This window comes from Heloderma suspectum, chromosome 2, assembly GCF_057233095.1.
Source record: "Heloderma suspectum isolate Gila_16-S chromosome 2, 16-S_ref, whole genome shotgun sequence".
In the NCBI taxonomy this organism is placed as follows: domain Eukaryota; kingdom Metazoa; phylum Chordata; class Lepidosauria; order Squamata; family Helodermatidae; genus Heloderma; species Heloderma suspectum.
In genome coordinates, this window is record NC_139459.1 from 93,211,161 (window position 1) to 93,234,468 (window position 23,308).

The window sequence follows — 23,308 nt, forward strand, 5'->3', positions numbered from 1 at the left end:
TCGCCCTGTACTCGTGCTTCTTCAAAGTCCATAGCACCTTTAATATAGGCTGACCTCCAGTTGGAACGCTCATGGGTTAGAGCTTCCCAGTTCTCAATGCTTATGTTACATTTTTTTAGATTAGCTTTAAGAACATCTTTAAATCTCTTTTGCTGTCCACCAATATTCCGTTTTCCATTCATAAGTTGGGAATAAAGTAGCTGCTTTGGAAGATGATGATCAGGCATTCGAACAACATGGCCAGTCCAGCGAAGTTGATGTTGGAGAAGCCTGACAATATCCTCCTGAACATGAGGATAGTGTTGTACTCATGTCCTGCTGGTGTGCTTCCCATAGGCATTTGGTTGGCCACTGTGGGAACAGAATGGTGGGCTAGATCCAGCATGGCTTGTCTTCTGTTGTTAAGTAATTATATTTAAAACACTTTGAGTTTTTACATATATGTTTTCATAACAAATAAATGCATAACACTTCTTGGGAGTCCCACCTCGTTTCTGCTATCTTGATGATTCTCTATTGGATTTCATGTGCTGTTGCTTCAAAAGCTCTGCATAAAACAGCTGTTGAACTAGCTTGGACATGTGGGTATGGTACTGTGTTGATGCATGCACACATAGCATGGAACCATGTTGACCATGGAGTGAAATAAGTGTATGTGATGCACAGGAATATACACAGTGAAATAGATGCATGTAGCTACATTTCAAATATAGCAGTCTGTATTTTTATACCATGATTCATGAAGCAGCCATGCGAAAGGGAGTTACCTACCTGATTTCCTGTTCTCCTGTAACTTGCAAGGACTGCCTTTTAGTTTTGCCATTTGTCAGTATTGGAAAAAAAGGAAGATTTCTGCAAGCAGAATATTCATTTGGGTTAATGAGTCACAGGGATGTGGTGTTGCTGGTTTGTTTACTTTAAAGGTTAATATTCAGGTGCCAACATTTGGACAGCCAGAGTTCAAGAATAATGACCTAACAAAACAGGGAGATGAACCTCAAGAAAATATCCACATCTCTGATGATTCTTTGAAAGCAGAAGCATCAAAACCAACACCCCTCATAACAAATATAGAAGAACTGGATTATCACAGAAAAAAAGGTAAGAATATAGCAACAAAGATAACCAATCATTTCTGATCCTGTCCTCAGACATTAATGTAGAATTTGGAACTGTATTTCCAGGCTTGCATTGTTGTAATGTATTTTCCCATGTGTTAATAGCTAATTATTACTGAATTATTTCTCAATTATTGGTTTATACACCTGTCTTGATAAAGTATACACTTTTCAGTGTGCATGTTTAGACATATTATTTAAACAGCTATATTAAGACCCCTAAACTTGCATGAATAACATTGTTTTTGACACAAGCTTGTGACTTGGGCTGAAATTGAATTGGTTTAACAGATTATACTTTCTTGTGATCCTTAGATTTATTAGGATGGATTGCGACTGGCTCCTTCCAGTGGGAGCACCCCATGAGCAGAGTTCCACTCAGGGGACACTCCCACTGGGAGGGTGGAGTTGGCAAATCCCCCCCCCCCCCCGCCTGCACCATAGGATTGCCTCACTGGCTCAAAAGCTTTCTATGAACTTCACACCTGTGGAAGATGAAATCTGGATCCAACTCATTATATTTACAGCTGTTATGTCCTGAGGTTAACAAGACTAGAAATGTACTGTGGTTCCTGATGTGGTGGTTCCTTGGCCAGCAGGAGGATGGAATGTGCTTTCTGCTCATGTTTTTTCCCCATTAAATTAACCAATTATTTCATTAGCGCAAGAAATATGACAGCTAATGATGATGTTGGACAGGTCTGTGTTATGCTGGGGTGGAAAAACTTCTCCCGTGTTTACCTAGTGGCCCCATATTCTTTCTGCTCTTTTCTATACAGTGTTTTGAAAAAATTTTCCCCAGGTCATTCTAGTGGCCTCTTTGTTATTCCCCTCTGATGCAAGGTGTGGCCAACTTGATTAAGGCACCCAGATGGTGTATGTCTTTTGGGCACAGGTACACTGATTTGGTAGCCTATATAATAATTTTTCCCAATGTAAAGATTAATTTCTGCCTCAAACTACATATCTGAATAGACAAAGGAATCCTCAGATTCTTCTGTTTATACAGGAAGCTAAGTAACAATAAGTTGGGTGTGGGCTAGGTGAGATAGAATCCTTTTAGCCATCTTACCACGTTTTCCTGAAAATTCAGATTCTAGACCAGGGATGGGAAACATGTGGTCCTCCAGATGTTGGACTGCAACTTCCATCATCCCTCACCATTGCCTATGCTGGCTAGGGCTGATGGGAGTTGCTGTCCAACAACTTCTGGAAGGCCACACTTTCCCCACTACTGGTCTACAGAACTTGGAACTGCCTGTTCAGTAACTAACTGGCCTGATAAGCCTTTTTTTAAAAAAAAATTAAGTCTTTTGGTAACACATCAACTGTAAACCCCACGAATTGAAGAAACCAGGCTTCATTAATATTTAGTTTCCATTTTGTGAAATGTTAGAGAAGGAAAAGTAGTTAAGTTTAAAATGCTTAATTTTGTTATCAAAGTGGTTCCTTCCTCTAATTGTGGTTTCATGATTGCTTACATAAGGAACAGATGATATTGTTGCTATCAATAGAGAGGAACCTCAGAATGAAGAAATTCCTATCGAAAAGGACCATCTGCAAATACCTTCTGCACCTAGCACAGATCATAAAGAACTGCCGCGTGATCCAGGCATAGAACACAATCCATATGAGATTAGAAATGTACTTGGAGAGGTTGCAGTAGAAAGGCAGACTGGCAAATTGCCAGGACCTGTGCGCCATCAAAATACCAATCAAGCAAAAGGAGATGATGAAGAAATTGAACGAGAGCAGCTCTTAAATGATGATCTGCAGCAGGATGACCAGGACACCAGTAAGGATGGTTAGTATAAAGGCTCAGCTGCTGTCCATGTGCTGTGCCTGGATTGCCATATTTGGGGGTTTAAATCATTGCCGAGCAGCCAAAATTCATCTATCGACTGTAGTTTAGCATCTGTCCTATTCATGAAAATAATATGCACATTGTATGTTGCTAACATACACATTTGTTTGCAATATTTTGGATGTGGCATTCACTGCCAAACAAACTCCCATTCCTACTTCTAATGACTTGGTAATCAGTGAGGAAGTTAAATGCAAAATGTTTACTTTCTATAGTCTTGCTGTATCCTATTAAATTCTCTCACTGCATCTGTAACAATCTTCTCTAGAAAAAAAATTAATGAAGTTTTACTAGAGGTCAGTGTCCCCAGTTAGCTATTGCTTTAAAGGTGTTGCAATTTGCAAGTTATGCTGATTAACAGCGATACCAAGGGATAGGTTGACAAACAGGCTTTAGCCTTGATAGCTAAGTAGAACATCCTGTTCAGAGGCATGTCTTGAGTGCCAGGTGTTCAAGAAAAATAATACACAATATTGTCCTGCTTATATGCTCTTTGGGCTGGCCACCAAAATGCTAGAGCAGATGGGCCATAGTCTGCTCTCCTAAGGCACTTCTTAGAATTAGGAGAACTACATTTCTTCACTTTGAACAGAGACCTCCCTCTGTGTTTTCATGGCAGAGACTGCTATGACAGTAGCAGCTCAAGCTCCATGGGTACAGTAGGCAATATGCTACCCATGTAGAATTCCCTTTACTGCACTGGTATAGTACCATGATTCCTATATTTCTACTACATCCTAAAAAGACTTGGGGACCTCTATGGCCTTCCACTCTCTACAGGGCTGCTGGCTCGGAGTAAAACTCCACTAACCACTCTAGAGGTTTAGGACATGTGGACACTGACACGTCAAGACTTACTGCATGTTTGGTCTGATTGCATAGAGACTGCACATGCATCCATCAATTTATGGTGTGGGCATGGAAATTCTCCCTGCTGTTGGCCTGACTTATGCATTAAAGCAATTTTCAGTCGCTTTCCTGGAGTCTGTAGCATGTAAAGCTTACGCTTAGACAGCTGATGTAAGAAGTCTATCTAAAATGAGATGAAAGGATACCGTCAGCCCCTTCCCTTTACCACGTTGCACCTTCCACGCACTTCCTGGGTGGCCACTTATTGTGTCGCAGCTCCATGTCGCCCCCCCCCCCAACTTTACCACCACAAGGCCAGAGGAAGCAGCAGATGCAGCTTGTCAGAGCCAGCCAGCCACTTCTGTCCAGCAGGCTTTCTGAAGAGCTGTACTGGCTGCTTCTTTGGCTAATGTGGCTGCTCTGGAGAGCCGCACCAGCCACTTCCTTGCTGTGGCAAATGCCATGGCAGGAGAGTGGCTGGCAGGGCTCTCCGGAGCACCTGCTGGAGATAGTAGTGAGCTACAACCCCTAGCTGGGGGTTGGGGGAGTGGCGCAATTCGCTGCTCATCCTGCTACGCTGCCTGAGCCAGAGGCTTCACCCAGCCTCATGGGAGGGCCAGTCCTGGATACTGTATGGAAATAGTTGTTCTTTACAATAATCGTTAACACAGGGGGAAGTATGGCTTGTATCCAGTTGTGTCATTCTGCTGATGGAAGCAGCTCTGTCAACACAATCGGAAAGGGACAATCTCCCCCCCCCCCCCAATCTGCTCCATAGGGCTGGGAAAACCTCTAGAGCAAATTATCAGGCAGAGGGGAGGATAAAGCTTTAGATTTAACCCTAAGTGCATCTTGATGACTGAGGCTACTTATCTTAGTAACACTGTATAAGAAAACCACCTATCATCTTCAGCCTGGCTTTCAAACAAAGACGAAAATCAGCCTAAAACCAACCAGCAAACCAAAAGATCGAACCTGCAACTGTCTCCAAGGAAGCAGTAGAAAGACTAGCTTATGGGTTGAGGTGCCTTAGTTCAGCCTAACCCCTGGCTAATTCTTTTTTTCAAAGAACTCGGTGGACAGAGATTTAGCATGTAGACCACCAGAAGGCAACAAGTAGGGACTATGAAAATGCTGGTAGTTTAGCTCTAGCATGCCACCACTGCCAATACTATCACCTGCGCCTTAAATTTATTCATCAAATGGTGATACCTTTCCTTGTTACAAATGCTTTAGGGACAAAGGAGCAATCTTTAGTTATATCTTTTTTTTTTAAGCTAGAATTATCCTTTATATTATTAAATCTGATTTGCAGAAAAAGTTCAAAGTGAACACAGCAGAAGCTACTATTTGAAATTCTAGAGTGTTACTGCACTAGAAATAGCAGACTGCTTTTCTGTTTAGTCCATAGTGTAGATGCATAAAGGTATTATTTGGATTTGTTTTTGCAGGTGAATTTGAAATCAAAAGAGTGAGTCAGGATAACAAAGGCGTAGACTACAATTTAGATGTGAATGAGGCAGAATCTGAAACAGATAAGCAAGCTGCCCTTGTGGACCATGAAAATAACTTCAATGGTAAATCCTTCTATTGTCCTTTCTGAATTTTCCGCTTTGGGCAGATAAGCTTTAAAATGTCTCAAACTATTTTGTAGCATGGTTTGTCTAGGGGTTGATTAGTGCTGTGCCTTTGTAAATATTTTTCTTCATGTTAAAATAGGGAATTTAGTAAACTGTCTTGATATAACAGTATGGAAAGAAGCTACACACTAGGTGACGCTGCTTCTTGGAGGAAAAGCTTTGGAGATGAAAAAATTCTGCTACAACTTAAAACATTAGATTGTGTGCAGTGTTCCACTGACAGGCATAACATCTGTGTGTCAATATTCTGATAGGTTTATCAGTCATTCCAACACTTTCAATATATTCAGAGTATCATTAAATTTTCTCTCTTTTTTTTCCAGCCCAGAAACTTGACCATCCCAACATGCAAAACCACTTATTTAAGCTTGATGAAGAGCATCAACAGAAGCTGTGAATGAGTTCAGCGTGTGACTCTTGTAAAAACTACTAAAGCTGAGGCAAGCCCATCTCCTCAAGGCTTGAAAAATTCAACTGGAGTTGATCACTATTAGGATTTATTTAAATCAGTTTTGACTTCTGTTAAGAACTTGCCTCCTGCCTTCTTAAGTCATAAGTTGGTATTGCAGCAATGAACTGGGCCATGATAAGTGTTTCAAGAGGAAGAAACCTATCTATCTTTTATGGTATATGGAATCTGTAACTGTTCTTCAGCTGTCTAGTCTGATTTGCCTTCTTGAACTATGACAACAAAAACCCAGATGCAAGTTGCATTGCCACAAAACCTGGAACAGTTACTTAAGTAGACTTAGCTTTAGAGAAGCTACCGTTCTCCCCCTGCTCATACCTCTTTCCATGTACTGCTGGTTCTCGTTTTGCAAAGCAAGTGAACTTAGAAAATGGATTTTATACTTATTTTCTGTAGCAATTTCCTCTAAAAAGAAGGTATCCTAGGGTTTTGCTCCTATAATATTTTGCTTGGAGGTAAATCTTACCTAACGTAGTGGGACTTGCTTCCAAGTAAATATGCATAAGACTGAGCTGTATGTGTATTTATCTCATCTATTCAAATGGTATTTTCTCTGCTTTGAACAGCAGGACTTGGTAAAATCATTTACTGTATGTTGTGAAAGCACTCCTGGATTTCTGTGAAGCAGATCTTAAACACTCAGTGGAGTTCTTACATACAAGAACAGCTGACCATGTGTTTATGATCTTACTGCAACTTGAATACATGGGGAAGATGAATCTACAAGCCTGAAATGTGTTTGCTGCTTCATACCAAGTATCTTATTCTGATGTAAAAGAGCTGCAATACTCTAATCCTATTACATAGGAAAGAGCATGGTGCTAAACTAGTACTAATATTGGTCATAGCACTTCATCCCTATTAATTACAGAAATATGGCCTGACACCAAAAGTTAACAGGGACATAATGAATGTGGCACAAATTTGTTGCACCCAAGAGGAAAATTTCAATAATTACATCAATTTTTTGTCAAATTTAACAAAACACTTAACGTTTTCAACTTGGTATATTAGATAAAATGGGCTTAATTTTGATTACTTTAATAAAAATGGAAAACCTATTGTAAGATCAATGGGCTTACAAGATTTTACTAATCTAGTTGATAGCACCTTATCGCCAATAAAATATTGCACTCAGTGGGAAACAAAGTGTACTACAATGTGTGTCTAGATTTTTATGTCCAATTTACTCCTATTTAAGGTATCAAGTAGTCAACACTTATTTTTTTTAAAAACTGAAGTTTAAAACATTTCAGTCAATCTACCTGGTCATTTTTATTTGTATACACATACACCTTAGATGTAATGGTGCTGCTTATGTTCATGTGATACTAAATACTTCATATGTACTATCTCTGCCTTATATTTCAAACATGTGTGAACAAAACAAAAAGCCCTGAACTTTTTATGTCTCAAACCAAATATTGAAAAAAATTCATAAAACATTTAGCTGACCAAACAGGAAGTAGATAAATGTAGTCTTATTGTTTAAGGAAAAAAATGCCAGTGTAGAGTGGACTTTTAAATTAACACAGGAAAAAAAGGTGTAACCATGTATAGGAGGAGCCTACCAAAAGAATCCTAAAGAGGTGCAAAATCTTTAATGCCATAGATGCCTATTAAAAGTTAGAACAAGATGTCTCAACCAAAAGACAAAAATAAATGTGAAACCTCCCTAGTCTGTCTGAAATATTCATAGATAAGTGCTTAACCTTCTCCTTCTTTTAAACGTTTTTGATTCAAATAATGTGCCATCCAAAATTAATGCCTAGCCAAGATACAAAAATGCCTCCCTTTTCAACCCTGTAATACTTGAAAGCTAAGAACATTTGATAGTTCCTATAAAAACATGCAGTACTACAACCAGTACATTTCAGTTTGTTGTGTTTAGAGCTGAATTCTGCTTTTACTCACCAATGCATATCAAAACATAACAGCTCCCTTATTGCATTGTACTTTCAAACTGGTCAAGAATGTTATGAAATGTTTACAAATGTTCAAACACCATTCATAAAAATGATTTATAGGTAGATCTCCAATAAAATCAAAACATACAACGCTTCAACAATGTAGTTGATAAAATCAGTTCCAGCAGTAGTACATTACACAAACCACTTTAAAACAGCAGTTGTCTTTCGGGCTATGTATGGAAGTCAGAATAAAATCACTCCCAATACAACCGTATTTTTGTCCAAGAGCACCATGTCCCTTCTGAGCACAGTATAAAAGAGTTTACCCAAGGCAACTCTGTTATGCAAATTACAGTTCATCTGTTGTCCTAACCCCTTGCCTTTCAAACAAGCTTCACTACTGGGAAGTATCTGTGAGGGGAGAAGTCAAATTCTGGAGGAACCTAGAAGAAAAAAAAATTTCAAAATAGTTTATTGAACATCTAAATGACTAAGCTAGAGAATCTGTCTTTCCAACCCAAGCAGAATTGCACCAGAACACACCAAGACTTAATAAGAATCTGATAACTGCCTTTTTCACATGGCATTTACTTACAGAACCTCTGTATGGGAAAATACACTTTCAGTGTGAAATGGTGTGTTTGTTTTGACATGAGTACAGGGGTCAATAATCAGAACTGAAACAAGAATGCCACATGGCCCTAAGGCACATAAAACATACACATTAGACTAGGAACTATAAGCTGGCCACCCCTGTTGTATCTACAAAAAGATACTCTACTCCTACTTCCATTACTCTTCTCTTACATTCTAACTCCAATGTTGTTCTCAAGGTAATTGCAAATACTTAATACTTTCCCCCATATATGAAGATTTTCAAAGGCTAACTCAAAATTTTCCAAATCTGATAGCAAGATATTAAGGCTTTCTAGTTATTAAACCCAGGGGAATGTCCTTTTGAGTAAACGTATCTAAGATTATGTAAAAGTATTATGTTTTAATTACAGCAACCTGCCACACCAGTGTAGTTCAGCATCAACTGTTTTTATTGAAATGATCTATCAATTATGTTATCACCATGCCATTAAACTACACCAATTAGTAATGGCCCTCTAGCTTTTGACATATTTCTAATATGCCCTCCCATTTTTATAGACCCCAAGGTTGTATTTCAACAGCAGTAATTTTAATTTAGCTGCAATTTGCTTACTTTAGAATCCTTTTTGTGACCTCCTGCCAGCAACTTCATAACCACAATATTGGGTTTAGCAGCTTTAAGAATTCGGTTGACCTAGACAGAAATATTCAAGTTTCATACAGTTTGCAGACAAGGGGAAAAGATAAAGTTAAGAGACCAATAACACTGAATACTTAATTCAATATGACAGTTGAAGTAGCTACTGCATTAAGCCGTTTATAGAGGGAAACTGTTCTCTGGGATTCCTTATTAAGCCATTTCTAAGCCAGCAAAACGTTCTTTACATAAACACCAACAATCTGGTTCTAAATCATAATAAGAATTAAGCTAACTGATACTGTGGTTTTCTTTAAAAAAATAATAATACTGGTAATACTCCAGTTCACAGTAAAGTCTCATTAAAGTCAGTGGAGCTTAAGCATGGTGAATACTGTTCTGGGTTGTGGCCAATAGCTTCGAAGTGCTGATACTTATTTTTTAAAATACTGCTTTTCACATTGGGAGATGGGTCTCCTCACCCAAATCCCAAACCAGACAAGATTATAAAGGGAGCAGATAAGCCACTGTTGCCCAGCTGACTGCCCTGAGACAGCTAATCGACTGGTAGGAAACAGTAGGTGAAGGGACAGACACCTAATGGCTCAGAGACAACCTAGAAGGACATGTAGAAACTCCCATCTAAAAAGAGGAAGTCAAAAGAGAGCTTTCCTCAGTACTGAACTACAACACCAGCATAATCATCGTTCTCCAATTTACAAGTGGTAATACAATAGCAAGCTCTCGCTGAAGTTAAGAGGAAAGTGGTATTTATAAATGCAGTTAAATCTTGCAAAGCAAAGAAACCAAGACATCTGTTTCCCAGCCAGACCAAAACAGCCACCCGCACTCCAATAGCCTTGGATAATATTTTGAATATGGGGTCAAGGAGAAAAGGTACTTCTGTCAATTAATGAAATGAAGTCCTACAATCCATTTACCAAGTCAGTGACAATGCAGAAAATGGATTCACTTCCACCATAAACTGTGAAACAATTTGTGAAGACCTCAGCTATTTAAGGCTGGCAGTACAAATGATGCTAATAAGGATTTATGCTAGCAAGGTTGGGTAGATTCTGCACATACCTTCCTTCCCCAAGTACTATTTGTATATCAAGAACATTTTAATTCTGCTGTATAAGCCATTAAAATGTTTACTGTTCAAATCACAACACATAAAAGTGTCAACAGTTTTTTTTCCCTATTCTTATCTGTATGTTTAGACAGAGAGAGTCTCACCTCGTGGTCTGGATTAGGGATATTCTCCAGTATCATTTTAGCTTGCTGGAAGTGTTTGCTAGCAGCCATGTAGAGATCAGAAGATTGAGGAGGAGGGCTGTATTTGTTTAGGTCAGACATTTCCTAAACAGAAAAATAAGTATCATTTGGAAGTAATTGTCCCTGTCCCCAGAAGAGCAGAGGGGAATAGATTCTTACTACAGTTATTTAGAATTAAACTACACTTTAGTGGCACAGAGGTGACAGCCAACTGAAGTGGGACAATTTGTACAGGCTTACTCCTTAGTTCTTAAATCTATAATTGGCTAAAAAATAACTGTCCGCAAATATAAAAAGCCAGCCTGTTTTGCAGCATTAATAAAAACTTGGGAAATGCCTTTCCATTTTTAAAATTTCATTTTAAAGTAAAGGGCACCTTCTCCAAGGGAGGCAGGCAAAGAGGGAAAACCTGGCATGTGACTTGTTTACTGAGCACAGCCGTCTCCAAAAGAATTGTTGCTCACCTCCATTGCAAAAAAGGGAAATTAATCCCACTGGTAAAGATTGCCATCAAGAATGAGGGGAAAACAACACTCTGACAGTTAAAAACTCATTAAAATCTTGAACTTTTCAATTAACAATAAAGATTAATAATATCAGCAATTAATATTAGTAATATCACTGTGATTCACCTTGAACTGCAAATAGTGTACGGGGGGTGGTGTGATGACACTGTTGAATGGGGCAAACCTGTGCTCGTACCGAACTTGTTCGCTATCAAGTTCAAACTTTGGTTTCCTCACTTTGCCATCCATGTCAAAAGCAATCATAGTCTTCAAGAAAAGTGGGGAGACAAAGAGAAGAGAAACCAGCAGAATGAGAAATCTGCTTGCTGCAATGCAACAGCAACAGAAGCCCTGGTGCACATACACACAAAAGTCAATCCAGAAAAATGCCAGATGAAGAGGAAATGTAATCACAGTCCAATGAAACAGACATATTGAGATTCTACTCATCTAGCTCTTGAAAGCAGCGTGACGATCTATATGTATTTACTAATCTGTCAAACTGATTCCAGTAGTTCAGAAATGATGCTACAGCATCACATAGGATTAAGATGAGCAGGAAGGTCTCAAAGAAACAAACACATGGAATGATACACATGGAATACATGTGCTACTTCTACTTTTGTCATCACAAAACAAAGAAAGAATGCCAGACAGGCGCATTTCCTTAATTAGAATCTGAGGTTTAAATTCCATTCTCTCTTAACTTTGAAAACAAGCCTAGTCTCCTTGGATCATTGTCTCTGGCTTCAACAACACAATGCATTGATTAACTCAATACAGCTCCATTCACACAGCAACCCAGTATTTGGAAAAGTGTTATAGTACAGGCTGATGCAGATGTACACTGCTGAATCTTTAAACCAAGGGATCACATGCTCTCTTCCCCCACCTGAGCAGTGAAAATTCCCCTGCTAGCACTGAGTTGGGATTAAACACAATTACAGTTCAACTGGGCTCCTCTTAACCCAGGAACTGAAATAATTTCATTTCATAGCTAAGCAACTGGCAACATTATGTCTGCACCATGTGGTGCTATGTATATTATTTAGGGGTAAAAGCAGTCCTTCAGGAATGTTTAAGTGCAGTTTTCTTGGTTCAGTTCTGCGACTTGTCTGAATTCCTTTTTAAAAAGTGTATTTTACCATCCCAATCGATAATACATCACCTTATACATCCCAGCACACATGTTTTGATAGGCTTGGCTCATGGTGATCTCTCTGCTCAGAGGACGAGCTGCAAATTTTATGCATGAAAACATTTTATCATAAAGTTATATCAATTTCACCATTTTTTTAAAAAAAGGCAAGTTAACAAATAAGGCAGTGTTTGCCTGCCCAAACCTCTCTTGCAAGCAGAACAGTGTCCCTGATACTCTGCAGAACCTAAAGTTCACCTACTACAATATACTAACACAGAGACAGACAAAAATCATGCTAAATCCCCTCAGGGATACAAATGAAAATTCCATCCACACAAGGTATGATTTTCATGTGTTGCTGAGTTATGACAAATCATAATCATCAAAAGGAAGGAGGCATGCAGTTGGAAAACAATAGTTTTGTTGCTCTATTAACGAGCTAAATTAGAATGATAGATGAACTGGAGCATGATGGCCCAGCCAGGACCAAACACTGGAGTAGTTACTCAGTAGTAGCAATATGATTAGTGGAAACAGACACCCAGCATGCCAAGTTCGGGAAATGGCAGTAAAAAGATTGCATTCAATTTAGAAAAGTTGTCATTCAGTGATAGGAAATAGCCTTCTTACTCTTCAATTTAAAATAGTCAAGTAAAACACTATATCCAGGCTGAGGAATGAGTCTGGAGGTAAATAAATTACATAAGTACAGAACAAATATCACTCAGTTTAGATGGCTGCATGAAGCTGAACACAGGTAAGACAACCATTAGGGTTAGATATTCTAAAAGAAACAACACATGAGATAAAAACCAGCTCACAAGGTATCTGAAAAGCATCTATACCTTTTTTCTTTTTCTTTGTTTTTTTATTACTCCGGCCTTTCTGCTGCTCTTCCATTATTCTTTCTTCTGCCATTTGAGAGCTATCAGCACGACTGAGTGTTGACATTAACCAGGCATAGAGAAACTCAGAGAGATACCTACAGCAGAAACATTACTAAATTTAGGCTGACTTCTGTTATCTTTTGGGTTGGATGAGACCTCATTTTTGAGTAGCAAGTTCTTTATATGAACTCATGTGGAACAAACAAAAAAGTTTAGTATCTCAGAGAAAAGTACTACTTTTCAAATTATTTGTTTGACATAGTAACTTTATTTTTTTTTAATAATATATTTAAAGACAACTCCAAGATTTAAGCATATCGCCCCTTTTGGTAGAATGAAATTGTGCACTAATCATAGTTGTCATTGAAAAGAATTTCTGTTGGTTTCACTAAGGCAGGTATTTCAGAATAGTTTTCAGTGTATTTTTCTGAAAAAGGGAAACTGATCAGCTGAATCCAATGGCTTGGATCCTAAGATTAGTGGAAAGAGAAAACCAGCAAACCAAATTTGGCAATAAAATAATAAATGAGGTTCTGAGAATCATAGATCAATGTAAACAAGTGTAAAGTGATGCATGCTAGGGCAAAAAATCACAGTTTCACATAAAAGCTGATGAGATCCGACCTGATAGTGCCTGGACAAGAAAGAGATCTTAGGGTTGTGGTGGACAGCTTGATGAAAATGTTAAATCAGTGTGCAGCTGCTGTGAAAAAGGCAAATTCCATGTTGGGTATAATTGGAAAAGGAATTGAAAATAAAATTGCCCTTATACAAATCGAAGGTGGAACCGCATTTGGAGAGCAAGTGTGGTGTAGTGGCTAGAGCGTTGGACTGGGAGTTGGGAGATCTGGGTTCTAGTCCCGACTCGGCCATGGAAGCTCACTGGGTGATTTGGGGCCAGCCATAGACTCTCAGCCCAACCCACCTCACAGAGTTGTTGTGATAATAAAATGTAGAGGAGGAGGATTGTGTACGCAGCCTTGGGTTCCTTAGGAGAAAAAAAAAGTGGGATATAAATGTAATAAATAAATAAGTATTGCGCACGGTTCTGGCCACCACACCTCAAAAAAGATATTGTGTTGGAAAAGATGCAGAAAGGGCAACCAAAACAATTAAAGGGCTATAGCAACTCCCCTAGAAGGAAAGATTACAAAGTCTGCAAGTGTTTAGCTTAGAAAAAAGGTGAACTCTTTTTTTCAATATAAGCAACAGACATCCTTGTTATCTATGGAAAATGGTTACGAATTTTGTGCAGTACGTGAGGTGGAGCCAGACTTTATCAGAGTAGACCTACTGAAATCAATGGGACAAGTTAATCATGATTAACTTAAGCGTCACTGAATTCAGTGGGTCTACTCTAAGTATGGCTAAGTCTGGATGCAAGCAGTCCATAATCCACATGGATTTGTCAAATACAAGTCCTGCCAGACAAATCTGATCTCATTTTTTGATCAAGTAACCTCCCTTGTAGACCGTGGGAATGCTGTAGACATCATATACCTCGACTTCAGCAAAGCTTTCGACAAAGTGCCCCATGATATCCTGATGAGCAAACTAGCTCAAAGTGGGCTAGATGAAACATCGATCCGGTGGATCCACAGTTGGCTACAGAATCGGACTCAAAGAGTGCTTATCAATGGGTCCTTCTAAAACTGGGGAGAGGTAACGAGTGGGGTACCGCAGGGCTCAGTCCTGGGCCCAGTGCTCTTCAACATTTTTATGAATGACTTGGAGGAGGAGGTGCAGGGAATGCTGATCAAATTTGCAGATGACACAAAATTGGGCGGGATAGCTTATACTTTGGAAGACAGAAACAAAATTCAAAGTGATCTGGATAGACTGGAGCGCTGGGCAGAAAACAACAGAATGACATTTAGTCGGGATAAATGCCAAGTTCTGCACCTAGGAAAAAGAAACCAAATGCACAGTTACAAGATGGGGGATACGTGGCTCAACAACACTACAAGCGAGAAAGATCTTGGAATTGTTGTCGATCACAAGCTGAATATGAGCCAACAATGTGATGTGGCTGCAAAAAGGCAAACGCTATTTGGGGCTGCATTAATAGAAGCATAGCTTCCAAATCTCGGGAAGTACTAGTTCCCCTCTACTCAGCACTGGTTAGGCCTCATCTGGAGTACTGTGTCCAGTTCTGGGCACCGCACTTTAAGAAGGATGCAGACAAACTGGAGAGGGTTCAGAGGAGGGCAACAAAGATGATCAGGGGACTGGAAACAAAGCCCTATGAGGAGAGACTGAAAGAACTGCGCATGTTTAGCCTTGAGAAGAGAAGACTGAGGGGACATATGATAGTGCTCTTCAAGTACTTGAAAGGTTGTCACAGACAGGAAGGCCAGGATCTCTTCTTGATCATCCCAGAGTGCAGGACACGGAATAATGGGCTCAAGTTACAGGAAGCCAGATTCCGGCTGAACAGCAGGAAAAACGTCCTGACTGTTAGAGCAATACGACAATGGAACCAATGACCTAGGGAGGTGGTGGGCTCTCCCACACTGGAGGCATTCAAGACGAGGCTGGACAGCCATCTGTCAGGGATGCTCTGACTTGGATTCCTGCACTGAGCAGGGGGTTGGACTCGATGGCCTTGTAGGCCCCTTCCAACCCTACTATTCTATGATTCTATGATGGTGCACTGTCCATTCCAGGGCAGAATGTCCCTTGTTATATTTTCAACAGGATCCGGGGAAGCATGCCCCCCCCGCCCCGATTCCAAGTGATTCTGTCTCTTACCAATAGATGTAGTAATACTCATGCATACTGTACAGCTCCAGTTCAAACCCACTCAGAAGATACTGAATCATGATGCGAAGGTTATGGTAAAGGACCCAAGTTCCCAAGCATGCCAAGTGCTGCCTCTGGGGCTCTTGTTTCAGGAGCATACTGTGAAGTGCTGCATCCACTTTCTCCGCCTAAAAAGTTGAAAAAACAGAGTTCAGCTCAAGGGTTGTATCTGCAGCTTCACAAATTATAGTGACAACGTTCCATATTTATACCTGCACTAGCATTTTAGACCCAAAGCTAGAAGTGAGATGTCAAGCATACCATATTTTCTTATACCAGCAAGATGAATGGAAGTGTTTAAAAGAGCATGTCATGATCAAACTATTTTAATTTAATTTACCCTGAAATATCACATGATATTATTACATTGTTTGCCATAGAGTACAACATCCCAGAATTTTATTTCTTAGACGTGTAAATGTCCTTGGTAAGCTAGACATTTTAATCACTGTAATCAACATTTTATCACTGTGACATACAGCAAACATCCCCCACCCCCGCCACCAATCCTGTTGCATATTTCAAACTTTCATAAGCCTGTATACTTTGGTATTCTGTAGCATTTTAAAAACAAAAAACACTAGAAATTGGCTAAATAATTTTGTCAATACACAGAGCATTGAATGGGCAAGGAAAGCGGAATGAACAAAGCCTGCAGGTAGGGTCTAGGAGACATGAGGAAGAAACAGAAACAGAATACAGCTTGACCATTAAACCCTGGTCCAAGTTTCCCAAGTCTTCAGGAGATACTGACCATGCAGATTAAACATCTGTCTGCAACCACAACAGCTAGGTAAAGAAAAAGGATGGAAAACACAAAGCAGTTTTCATGTCATCAGCCTATGTACACTATTCTGTGTCTGCCTATAAGTTACCTCATCTTGCAAAGTAGCAAATTCTTCAAGAATGTGACCAAGTTTATCTCTTTGACGAGCCCTATTGTGCCCATGAATCTGAATCAAACTACAGAATGGCTGGGGGGGGGGGGGGAGAAAAAAAACACACAGATTAGTTTAGATTTTTACTTCATTTCCATAGTCCAGATTTTATTTGTATTATAGATCTTAAGACCAATATTGTAGGTAACTAGAGGCAGGCTGATCCTGCACTGTGGTCATCAACGCTATTCTTGGCTTTTTAAAGTACTGCCCAAGGAAATCTGGCTGAGCACTTGGCTCACCTCCAGCACTGACTTTTGACAAGACAGATAGGATGCTGTTTACCTGATCTTACGCACTGGTTGTAAGTCACAGAAGCAAACACCTTCCGAATGGCACTGAAACAAGCACATCTAGGAGCCTGTTCAACAGGATGCCACTCATTTCAAAGATGGTGTTTTGAGTGTGAATACCTTAGATGCAATTGGGCATATGCAGCACAACGTCTGCAGGTGTCACAGCATTCCCAGGTAAGAAGTCTTTGGGCTGTATCCAACAGGGCGCAACCCGAATTTAAAATAAGTTACGCTAGTGTAATCTACTCTAGCGCCACACCAATAGCGTAGCTGGCACGCCCATTTTCCAGGAAAATCAGTGCACCAGTTAATGCTATTGCCGTTGCGCTAGAGTAGTTTACACTAGCGCAATGCAAATGTCTAGGTATTTTTCTAAAACATCTTTCCTAATGCCATCAATACTCACTCGAACACAATGAGTGACAAAGGAGTCAATGTAGTCCTTAGCCTGGTGGTTGTTATAAAGACAACACCTAAGAGAGAATGAAGAAATTATGTTAAGTGAAAAATCAGACAGACCTGCACTGTCGTAAAGAAAAGGGGCTGGTTTGGACTTCGGACTGTAGCTATGCCATGTTGCACCCCAGAGGCATGTAGAGCTGTTCCAAGGGCATGGGCAGAGAACCTTTTCCCTACTGAGGGCTGCATGCCAATCATGGGGAGGCCCACCCTCTTCTCTCTCCCCCACGCTTCCCTATTCCTCCATGCCCAGCAGGCTGCCGGAGGAGGGACAGAGACTCTTGCCAGGAATCTGAACTGATTTTTTGCAGAAGGCTTTTGAAATCAGGCCAAGGGTAGCATATTAACCTTTTAACATAAGTGTATGTAAGGAGAAAGAGGCAAGTGACTGGCACATGGTCACGTACAAATGACTCTATGTCCCAGCTTAGTATCTTATGCCAGTCAAGGATCTTCTTTTAGGGTTACAAAATAATTAACAACTAGCTGAACCCGTTGCAAAAAAAAAAAAATTGCAACCATGTGTGTGTAACGTATGATTACGTTATTAATTGGATTAATAACGTAATCATAACTTCATTAATCAGCTGTTTTCCCCATTTTGATATTTATCACGCAGTGAAACTTTTCATAACAGAAGTGCATGCAAAGAATTCAAAGTGGTAATTCAAGTACTAAATGCCGATTTTACCATTATTTATTTATCTCTAAACTTCTTCGCCATTCTGCATCTTCAGTTAGTAAATTACGTGCTTGAGCTGCTTCTTTAAAAGTACCATATACTACGCCATTATATGTTCTGATATCTTCATAACTGGTGGCACCAACAACATGTAGCAATAGTAATCTAAGAAAATGTCTTTCTGTATCTGAAGGAGATACACCATACATCCCCCCTAGACAGGGACAGCCCAAGGCACTGGGGACTGCATACTGCAGGGAGGCAGAATCTCAGACCCAGAGATCAAATCCACAGATGGCCACATACCCTTTCCCCTGACCACTGACCATTTGGTGGTTTCCCAGCTTTTGTGCAGTTTTCTCCCCAGTCTAAAAGGTTGAAATGCTTCTCCTAAGGCTTAGTGACTGGCAGTTCAGAGCTTTAAGCTACAATAGGCTGGTATTTTGGTATCTGGGGCCTTCCCCTTTGCCTTTGTCTCCGCCTACCGCTGGAATGCAGGCCCCAAGAGCTTCTCTGAAATGGAATTCAGCCATTGGACAGAAAGAGGTTCAACACCCCGGCGTACATCCTACGGCATGCAGTAGACTTAGGGATGCAGAACCTCTGTTCTGTGGGCCAAATACGGCCCTCCAGGCCTCCCAATCCAGACCTCCAGGCTCGTCCGAAGCCACGCCCCTTCACTGGCCCCACTCCAGGTTCCCATTATTTACTCCAACTACAATGATTGACTCCTTCCAACTACAAAGGGGGGCTCATGCATGTTGGGGAAGGAGAATGCCTGGAAGCAAATGTCTTTTCCCCCCTGTTGCGTGCTGGACAAAATTAAGAGTCACTTCTGTAGCCACACCCATTTTTGCACTGATCCTGCCCACTTTGGCTCTGGCCCCACCCATTGCTGGAATGTAGTGGGGGGAAAACCCTGGACAGGTTTTGACTGTGGTAACAAGGACCTCAACAGGAAAAGGGTCTCCCAAATTATTATAAATGTTAACAATTAATTGCAAAGCTGTCAATGTATTTTCGGGGAGCGATTATTTTCCTGCAAATCTAGGCATTGGCAGCTTTAATTGGAAACCATTCCAAACTTGATCAGATAATATTCAGGAGTCAAAATGAAGTGAACAGAAATTTGTGCTCTGTATTAATATATATTTTTGGCTGTCTGAATCACATGAGGTGCTGTGCGATTTTCAATCAAAAGTGGGTTTTTATCAGCATTTTTGTTTTGTTGAACATTGAGACATGCAAGACATATGCAAAGTATTATCAAAACTAGAATCTGCTACTCACTTAGGTGAAAGTACTGGAGGACTAACAAAAGATCTCAGGGCATCTTTCACCATATCTTGCATGAGATGAGTACCAAATACTTTTTTGTTATCCACAAGAAAAGTAGTCTGCAACAAATAGTACCTTTGTTATTTCATCCAGTTATGAACATACACTTAAAACATTTTACTGTAAATGACATTTCCTACTTGCCTGTAACAGTGATCTTGAAAGCACACAAGGTGATTGTTCACTAAATTCACAGAAAAAGTCCTAATTTATAAACAGAAAGAGAGGGGGGAAAGAGATCGTTAACACAAGGTATGCAATTAGATATACAGGAAGGGAAGGTGAAGGTAATCTGCGAAATCTGCAATCTTTCACTTCCTTTTTGAAATGCATAAACCAATGTTACAGCTTCCTCCTGATTTAGGGAGCCATCAATGCCTGTGTGACATCAGCAGCTATTTCACCATTTCTAGGTGAATTGTACTATTAGTTATGTCTCGCTAATGCTGCCAGAGAAATGGGCTACAGCTGACCAAGAGGACTGAAAGGGTGAGAGGAATGTGGTAGTTGTATATGTTGAGGCAGTTGCATATGTTGAGGGTACCAAGGGACACGGAAGGAGGAAACAAGGACCAAGGGCCAATGGAAAGAAAGGAGGGGGCGAAGCCAGCTAGAGCTGCCATTCAGCCACTCAACTACAGCCCGTCTTAATGGACACATTTCCACCACTTGGGGAACATTTTGCTACTAAAATTGTAATCCTTACACAATTGTCTTAATTAAAATTTAACCCCAAGGGTAACCATTGCAAAAAAGATTGTTCAACAGATATTGAAGGGGTTCTTTTTCACACTGCTTGAGAAAGCCTGCCAACTTTAACTTTGCACAGAGCATTCTTCTAAAATTAAAAACTGACTATAGAATTCTAGAGGGTTCAATTTAGCAAAAGATAATGCTTTACTTCAGTTTCAACAACTAAGGTTATGATATTTTTGATATCAAATTTCTCTGAATTAAGCAAAAGAAAGTAGAACACATAGTAACTTACTATGGTTGGTGTGTTCATGTTTACAAACAGGGATTGTTCACATGCAAAATTTCTATCCAGCAGATTCTTGCACTATACATACTGTACAGTAACTTGCAACTGCTGATCAATATTGCATTTTCACAGTTTGGAAAAACATGTTCCTCTAGCTGTGGAAACCAACACAACTTTCCTAGGACACTAAAGCCTAATTTATATATTACTACTTTGTTGTGAGAGCAAATGGAAACCATGTTGGTTGGCTGTATGAAGTAGTTACTGCCAACAACACCAGCACAGCATCGCTGACACAGAAATTGGCCACATTATCTTACTTTCTCACATAGTGCCTATTTAGATGTTAGTGTGGGACCAGATGTTGCTGAAATTTGCAAAATTGGGACTGAGATGAATTTGAGACAGTTTGCTGAGTATAACTATCCTCATTCCCCACCAAAAAAACATTTGGCATGGAGATATTCTTGGCAAGGAAATACAAACATCCCTGGCTTCTGCCTCAATGGTACAACTTAGCTTTCATCTCCAAATTCCATCACTGGCTTTCATCTAAGTTTTATTCTTTAAGTTTCTATATGGTTTGCTATTTGTTTGTGAAAACAACATGGAATGGATTTTTTAACAAAAAAATTAAGTCTGTAAACATTTGTGCACAAGTCTTAGGAGTTCTTCAGGAAAGATGTCTTTATATCCTTAAGAATAAAACAACTTAACAGTCTTGATACTTACCAGTATGCAGTGCAGGTTAGTTAAATTGACAACTTCACACACAGTTTTTATTCGGTCTATAAGCTTTGAAAAATAGTTGACCATTTCTTCCCTTTTAATAATTTTTGCATATCGAGGAAAAGTTGGAGGAAGCAATCTCTGATTAACAAGAGGCTCAAACCCCATCATAATAGGGTGATCTAAAAGAAAGTTAAGAATTCAATTACTGTTCTTAACCCTCACTTGTGCTATATCATACACTAGTTATTTCATCAAAACAAAATAAAGGATTTCAATTTATTGACTTAAAAAGCAAGGCTTTCAAAATATTAAGCAATTTATTGTCAAGTAAGCAATTTAAAATTATTATTAGAATAGGAATTTTATTAAGTTAAAGTTACCAGAAGTCAAGCACAACACACTTGTATGAACTGCGAAAGAGAGAGACAATAAGGAATTAGAACTGTGGTAACGATTCAAAGCCAAATATTTGCAGGGTCTTTGCAATGCTTTCTCAGAAGGGAAACCATTTTATGCACACTAACCTATAAATAACGTGTTGCACACAAGGAGCAGGTCTTAAGGCACCACGCAAAGCAACTATGTCAAATCATTAAGCTCCTCTGCCTAAAAAGCCAAACATACAGTGCTCTAGTAAAAAAATATTTGCCAAATCCCATCCAGCAAATTGTCTAATAAGCTCTGGAAGATTGATTCTCCATAGCATCTACACCAGCTCATGAAGGCACCATGGGAAGTCAGCCATCAAGCATGGTAGCTTTCCAGCAGCATCCTAGCCACAGCGCAAATGAGGTAAATAGCTGTGGCAAAATGGCCTTCATCCCGCAAAGCTCTGCCATGCTCCCCTTGTGTGCAGTGGAGAAACAAGCAGGAAAAAATACTCGTATACAAGCCAAATACACTATTCCACATTGTAATGTACTAAGGCAGGGGTTCTTATACCTGGGTTTTGATTAGCCTTCAGCCTCCCTAATCTTTTTGCCATACCACAGAGCAAGAGGACAAGGATGTGTGCAAGGGGTGGGGGAACCGGGGGGCTGGGGAGGAGGCGAGTGTGAGTGTGCAGGGGACAAACTAGTGGAAATTAGAGTTGCCCAGTCCTCAAGTCTAGGTAAAATAATATGAATGGAAAAAGCAAGGATCATCCAAGGTTGGAAAGCAGGAAACCTGAACTGAACCAGGGAAGAAGCAAAGCTCAGAGCGTGTTAACAATAATGGAGTCTCTCTCCATCATTTTGTCAGTGAGGAAGAAAAAGGACTACCTGACATTTTGCAAAGATGTTTAAGACTTCCTATGCTTAGTCTTGCTGAATCACAAGAATAAGCGTCCACTTTCAATATGACAGAAACATACGTTTGTCATAAACAATCATTTCTAAAGCTTGAAAATGGAAGGCTGACAGCTGACCACCGGCTGTGCAGCTACAGCTTGCCTCAGTGAGAATGCGAGGAAGAACACCTTCAACCCATTCCACAGCCAGCATCCTGGCTCCCCCAGAACTTTCTGGGCCCAATTCAAGGTGCTGGGGCTCATTTTTGTTATTTATACTCCACTGTTCAGCCAAGATAATTGCAAATCATCATGGGGACCATATGTAGGCCAAAAAGAGACTCATACATTTATCAATGAATTTATAAAAAGGGATTACCTCCCAAACCAGCTTACAATGAAAATGCACAAAATGGGACAATGTCATAGGGATACATGGAGGTGTTTGTGGCAGTCACTTCTGGTTGCAGGCAGTTCATGTCACAGTCCAGATTTCAGGGTCTTCCCTTCAGTGGGAGGGGGCAAAATGAGCTGAGAAGGGCTCTTGGGGGGACTAATGGTTAAGATGCCAACCACAGAAACAGCCTTTCTACTGAGCTTACCTTTTAAAACCTTTAAAGGCATGGGACAAACATAACTTTGACATTGCCTCTCCATGACATTCAAAACCTCCTGAGTATGGTAATGAAATGTGAAGGTAATGAAATCATCAATAGGGTGTTTACAGGGTCCTATTTACCTTTTATTATATTACAGAATCATGGAGTTGGAGGGTATTACCAAAAGGTCATCTAGTCCAATTGCCAGCTCAATGCAGGATCTGCAATGCAGGATGCAACTACAGCATCTCAGAGATGGCCATCCAGCCACTCCTTAAATACTTCCAGTGAAGGAGAGCCTATCCGCTCCCAAG

The 23,308-nt window shown here is 40.0% G+C and overlaps 2 protein-coding genes across 19 annotated transcripts in view; one reads left to right on the forward strand and one right to left on the reverse strand.

Moving 5' to 3' along the window:
* Positions 1–7,579, forward strand: part of GOLM1 (golgi membrane protein 1) — a 56,948-nt gene extending 49,369 nt beyond the window's left edge. For 5 of the 17 annotated variants that reach the window (XM_084834173.1, XM_084834165.1, XM_084834166.1 and 2 more), the window contains 4 exons: positions 924–1,101; positions 2,605–2,922; positions 5,283–5,408; positions 5,795–7,579. In XM_084834173.1, coding sequence (XP_084690299.1) covers positions 924–1,101; positions 2,605–2,922; positions 5,283–5,408; positions 5,795–5,868 — 696 coding nt within the window. In that variant the 3' untranslated portion in view covers positions 5,869–7,579. The remainder of the gene's footprint in view (positions 1–923; positions 1,102–2,604; positions 2,923–5,282; positions 5,409–5,794) is intronic. The other 12 variants (XM_084834168.1, XM_084834177.1, XM_084834176.1 and 9 more) reach the window with 5 other exon arrangements.
* Positions 7,580–7,947: 368 nt separating this feature from the next.
* Positions 7,948–23,308, reverse strand: part of NAA35 (N-alpha-acetyltransferase 35, NatC auxiliary subunit) — a 30,833-nt gene continuing 15,472 nt past the window's right edge. For both annotated transcript variants that reach the window (XM_084834164.1, XM_084834163.1), the window contains exons 12-23: positions 21,126–21,304; positions 19,556–19,615; positions 19,364–19,470; positions 17,339–17,405; positions 16,574–16,672; positions 15,648–15,826; positions 12,855–12,991; positions 12,037–12,104; positions 10,995–11,135; positions 10,324–10,446; positions 9,061–9,141; positions 7,948–8,293 (exon numbers count right to left, since the gene is read on the reverse strand). In XM_084834164.1, the coding sequence (XP_084690290.1) occupies positions 8,234–8,293; positions 9,061–9,141; positions 10,324–10,446; positions 10,995–11,135; positions 12,037–12,104; positions 12,855–12,991; positions 15,648–15,826; positions 16,574–16,672; positions 17,339–17,405; positions 19,364–19,470; positions 19,556–19,615; positions 21,126–21,304 (1,301 nt within the window). In that variant the 3' untranslated portion in view covers positions 7,948–8,233. The remainder of the gene's footprint in view (positions 8,294–9,060; positions 9,142–10,323; positions 10,447–10,994; positions 11,136–12,036; positions 12,105–12,854; positions 12,992–15,647; positions 15,827–16,573; positions 16,673–17,338; positions 17,406–19,363; positions 19,471–19,555; positions 19,616–21,125; positions 21,305–23,308) is intronic.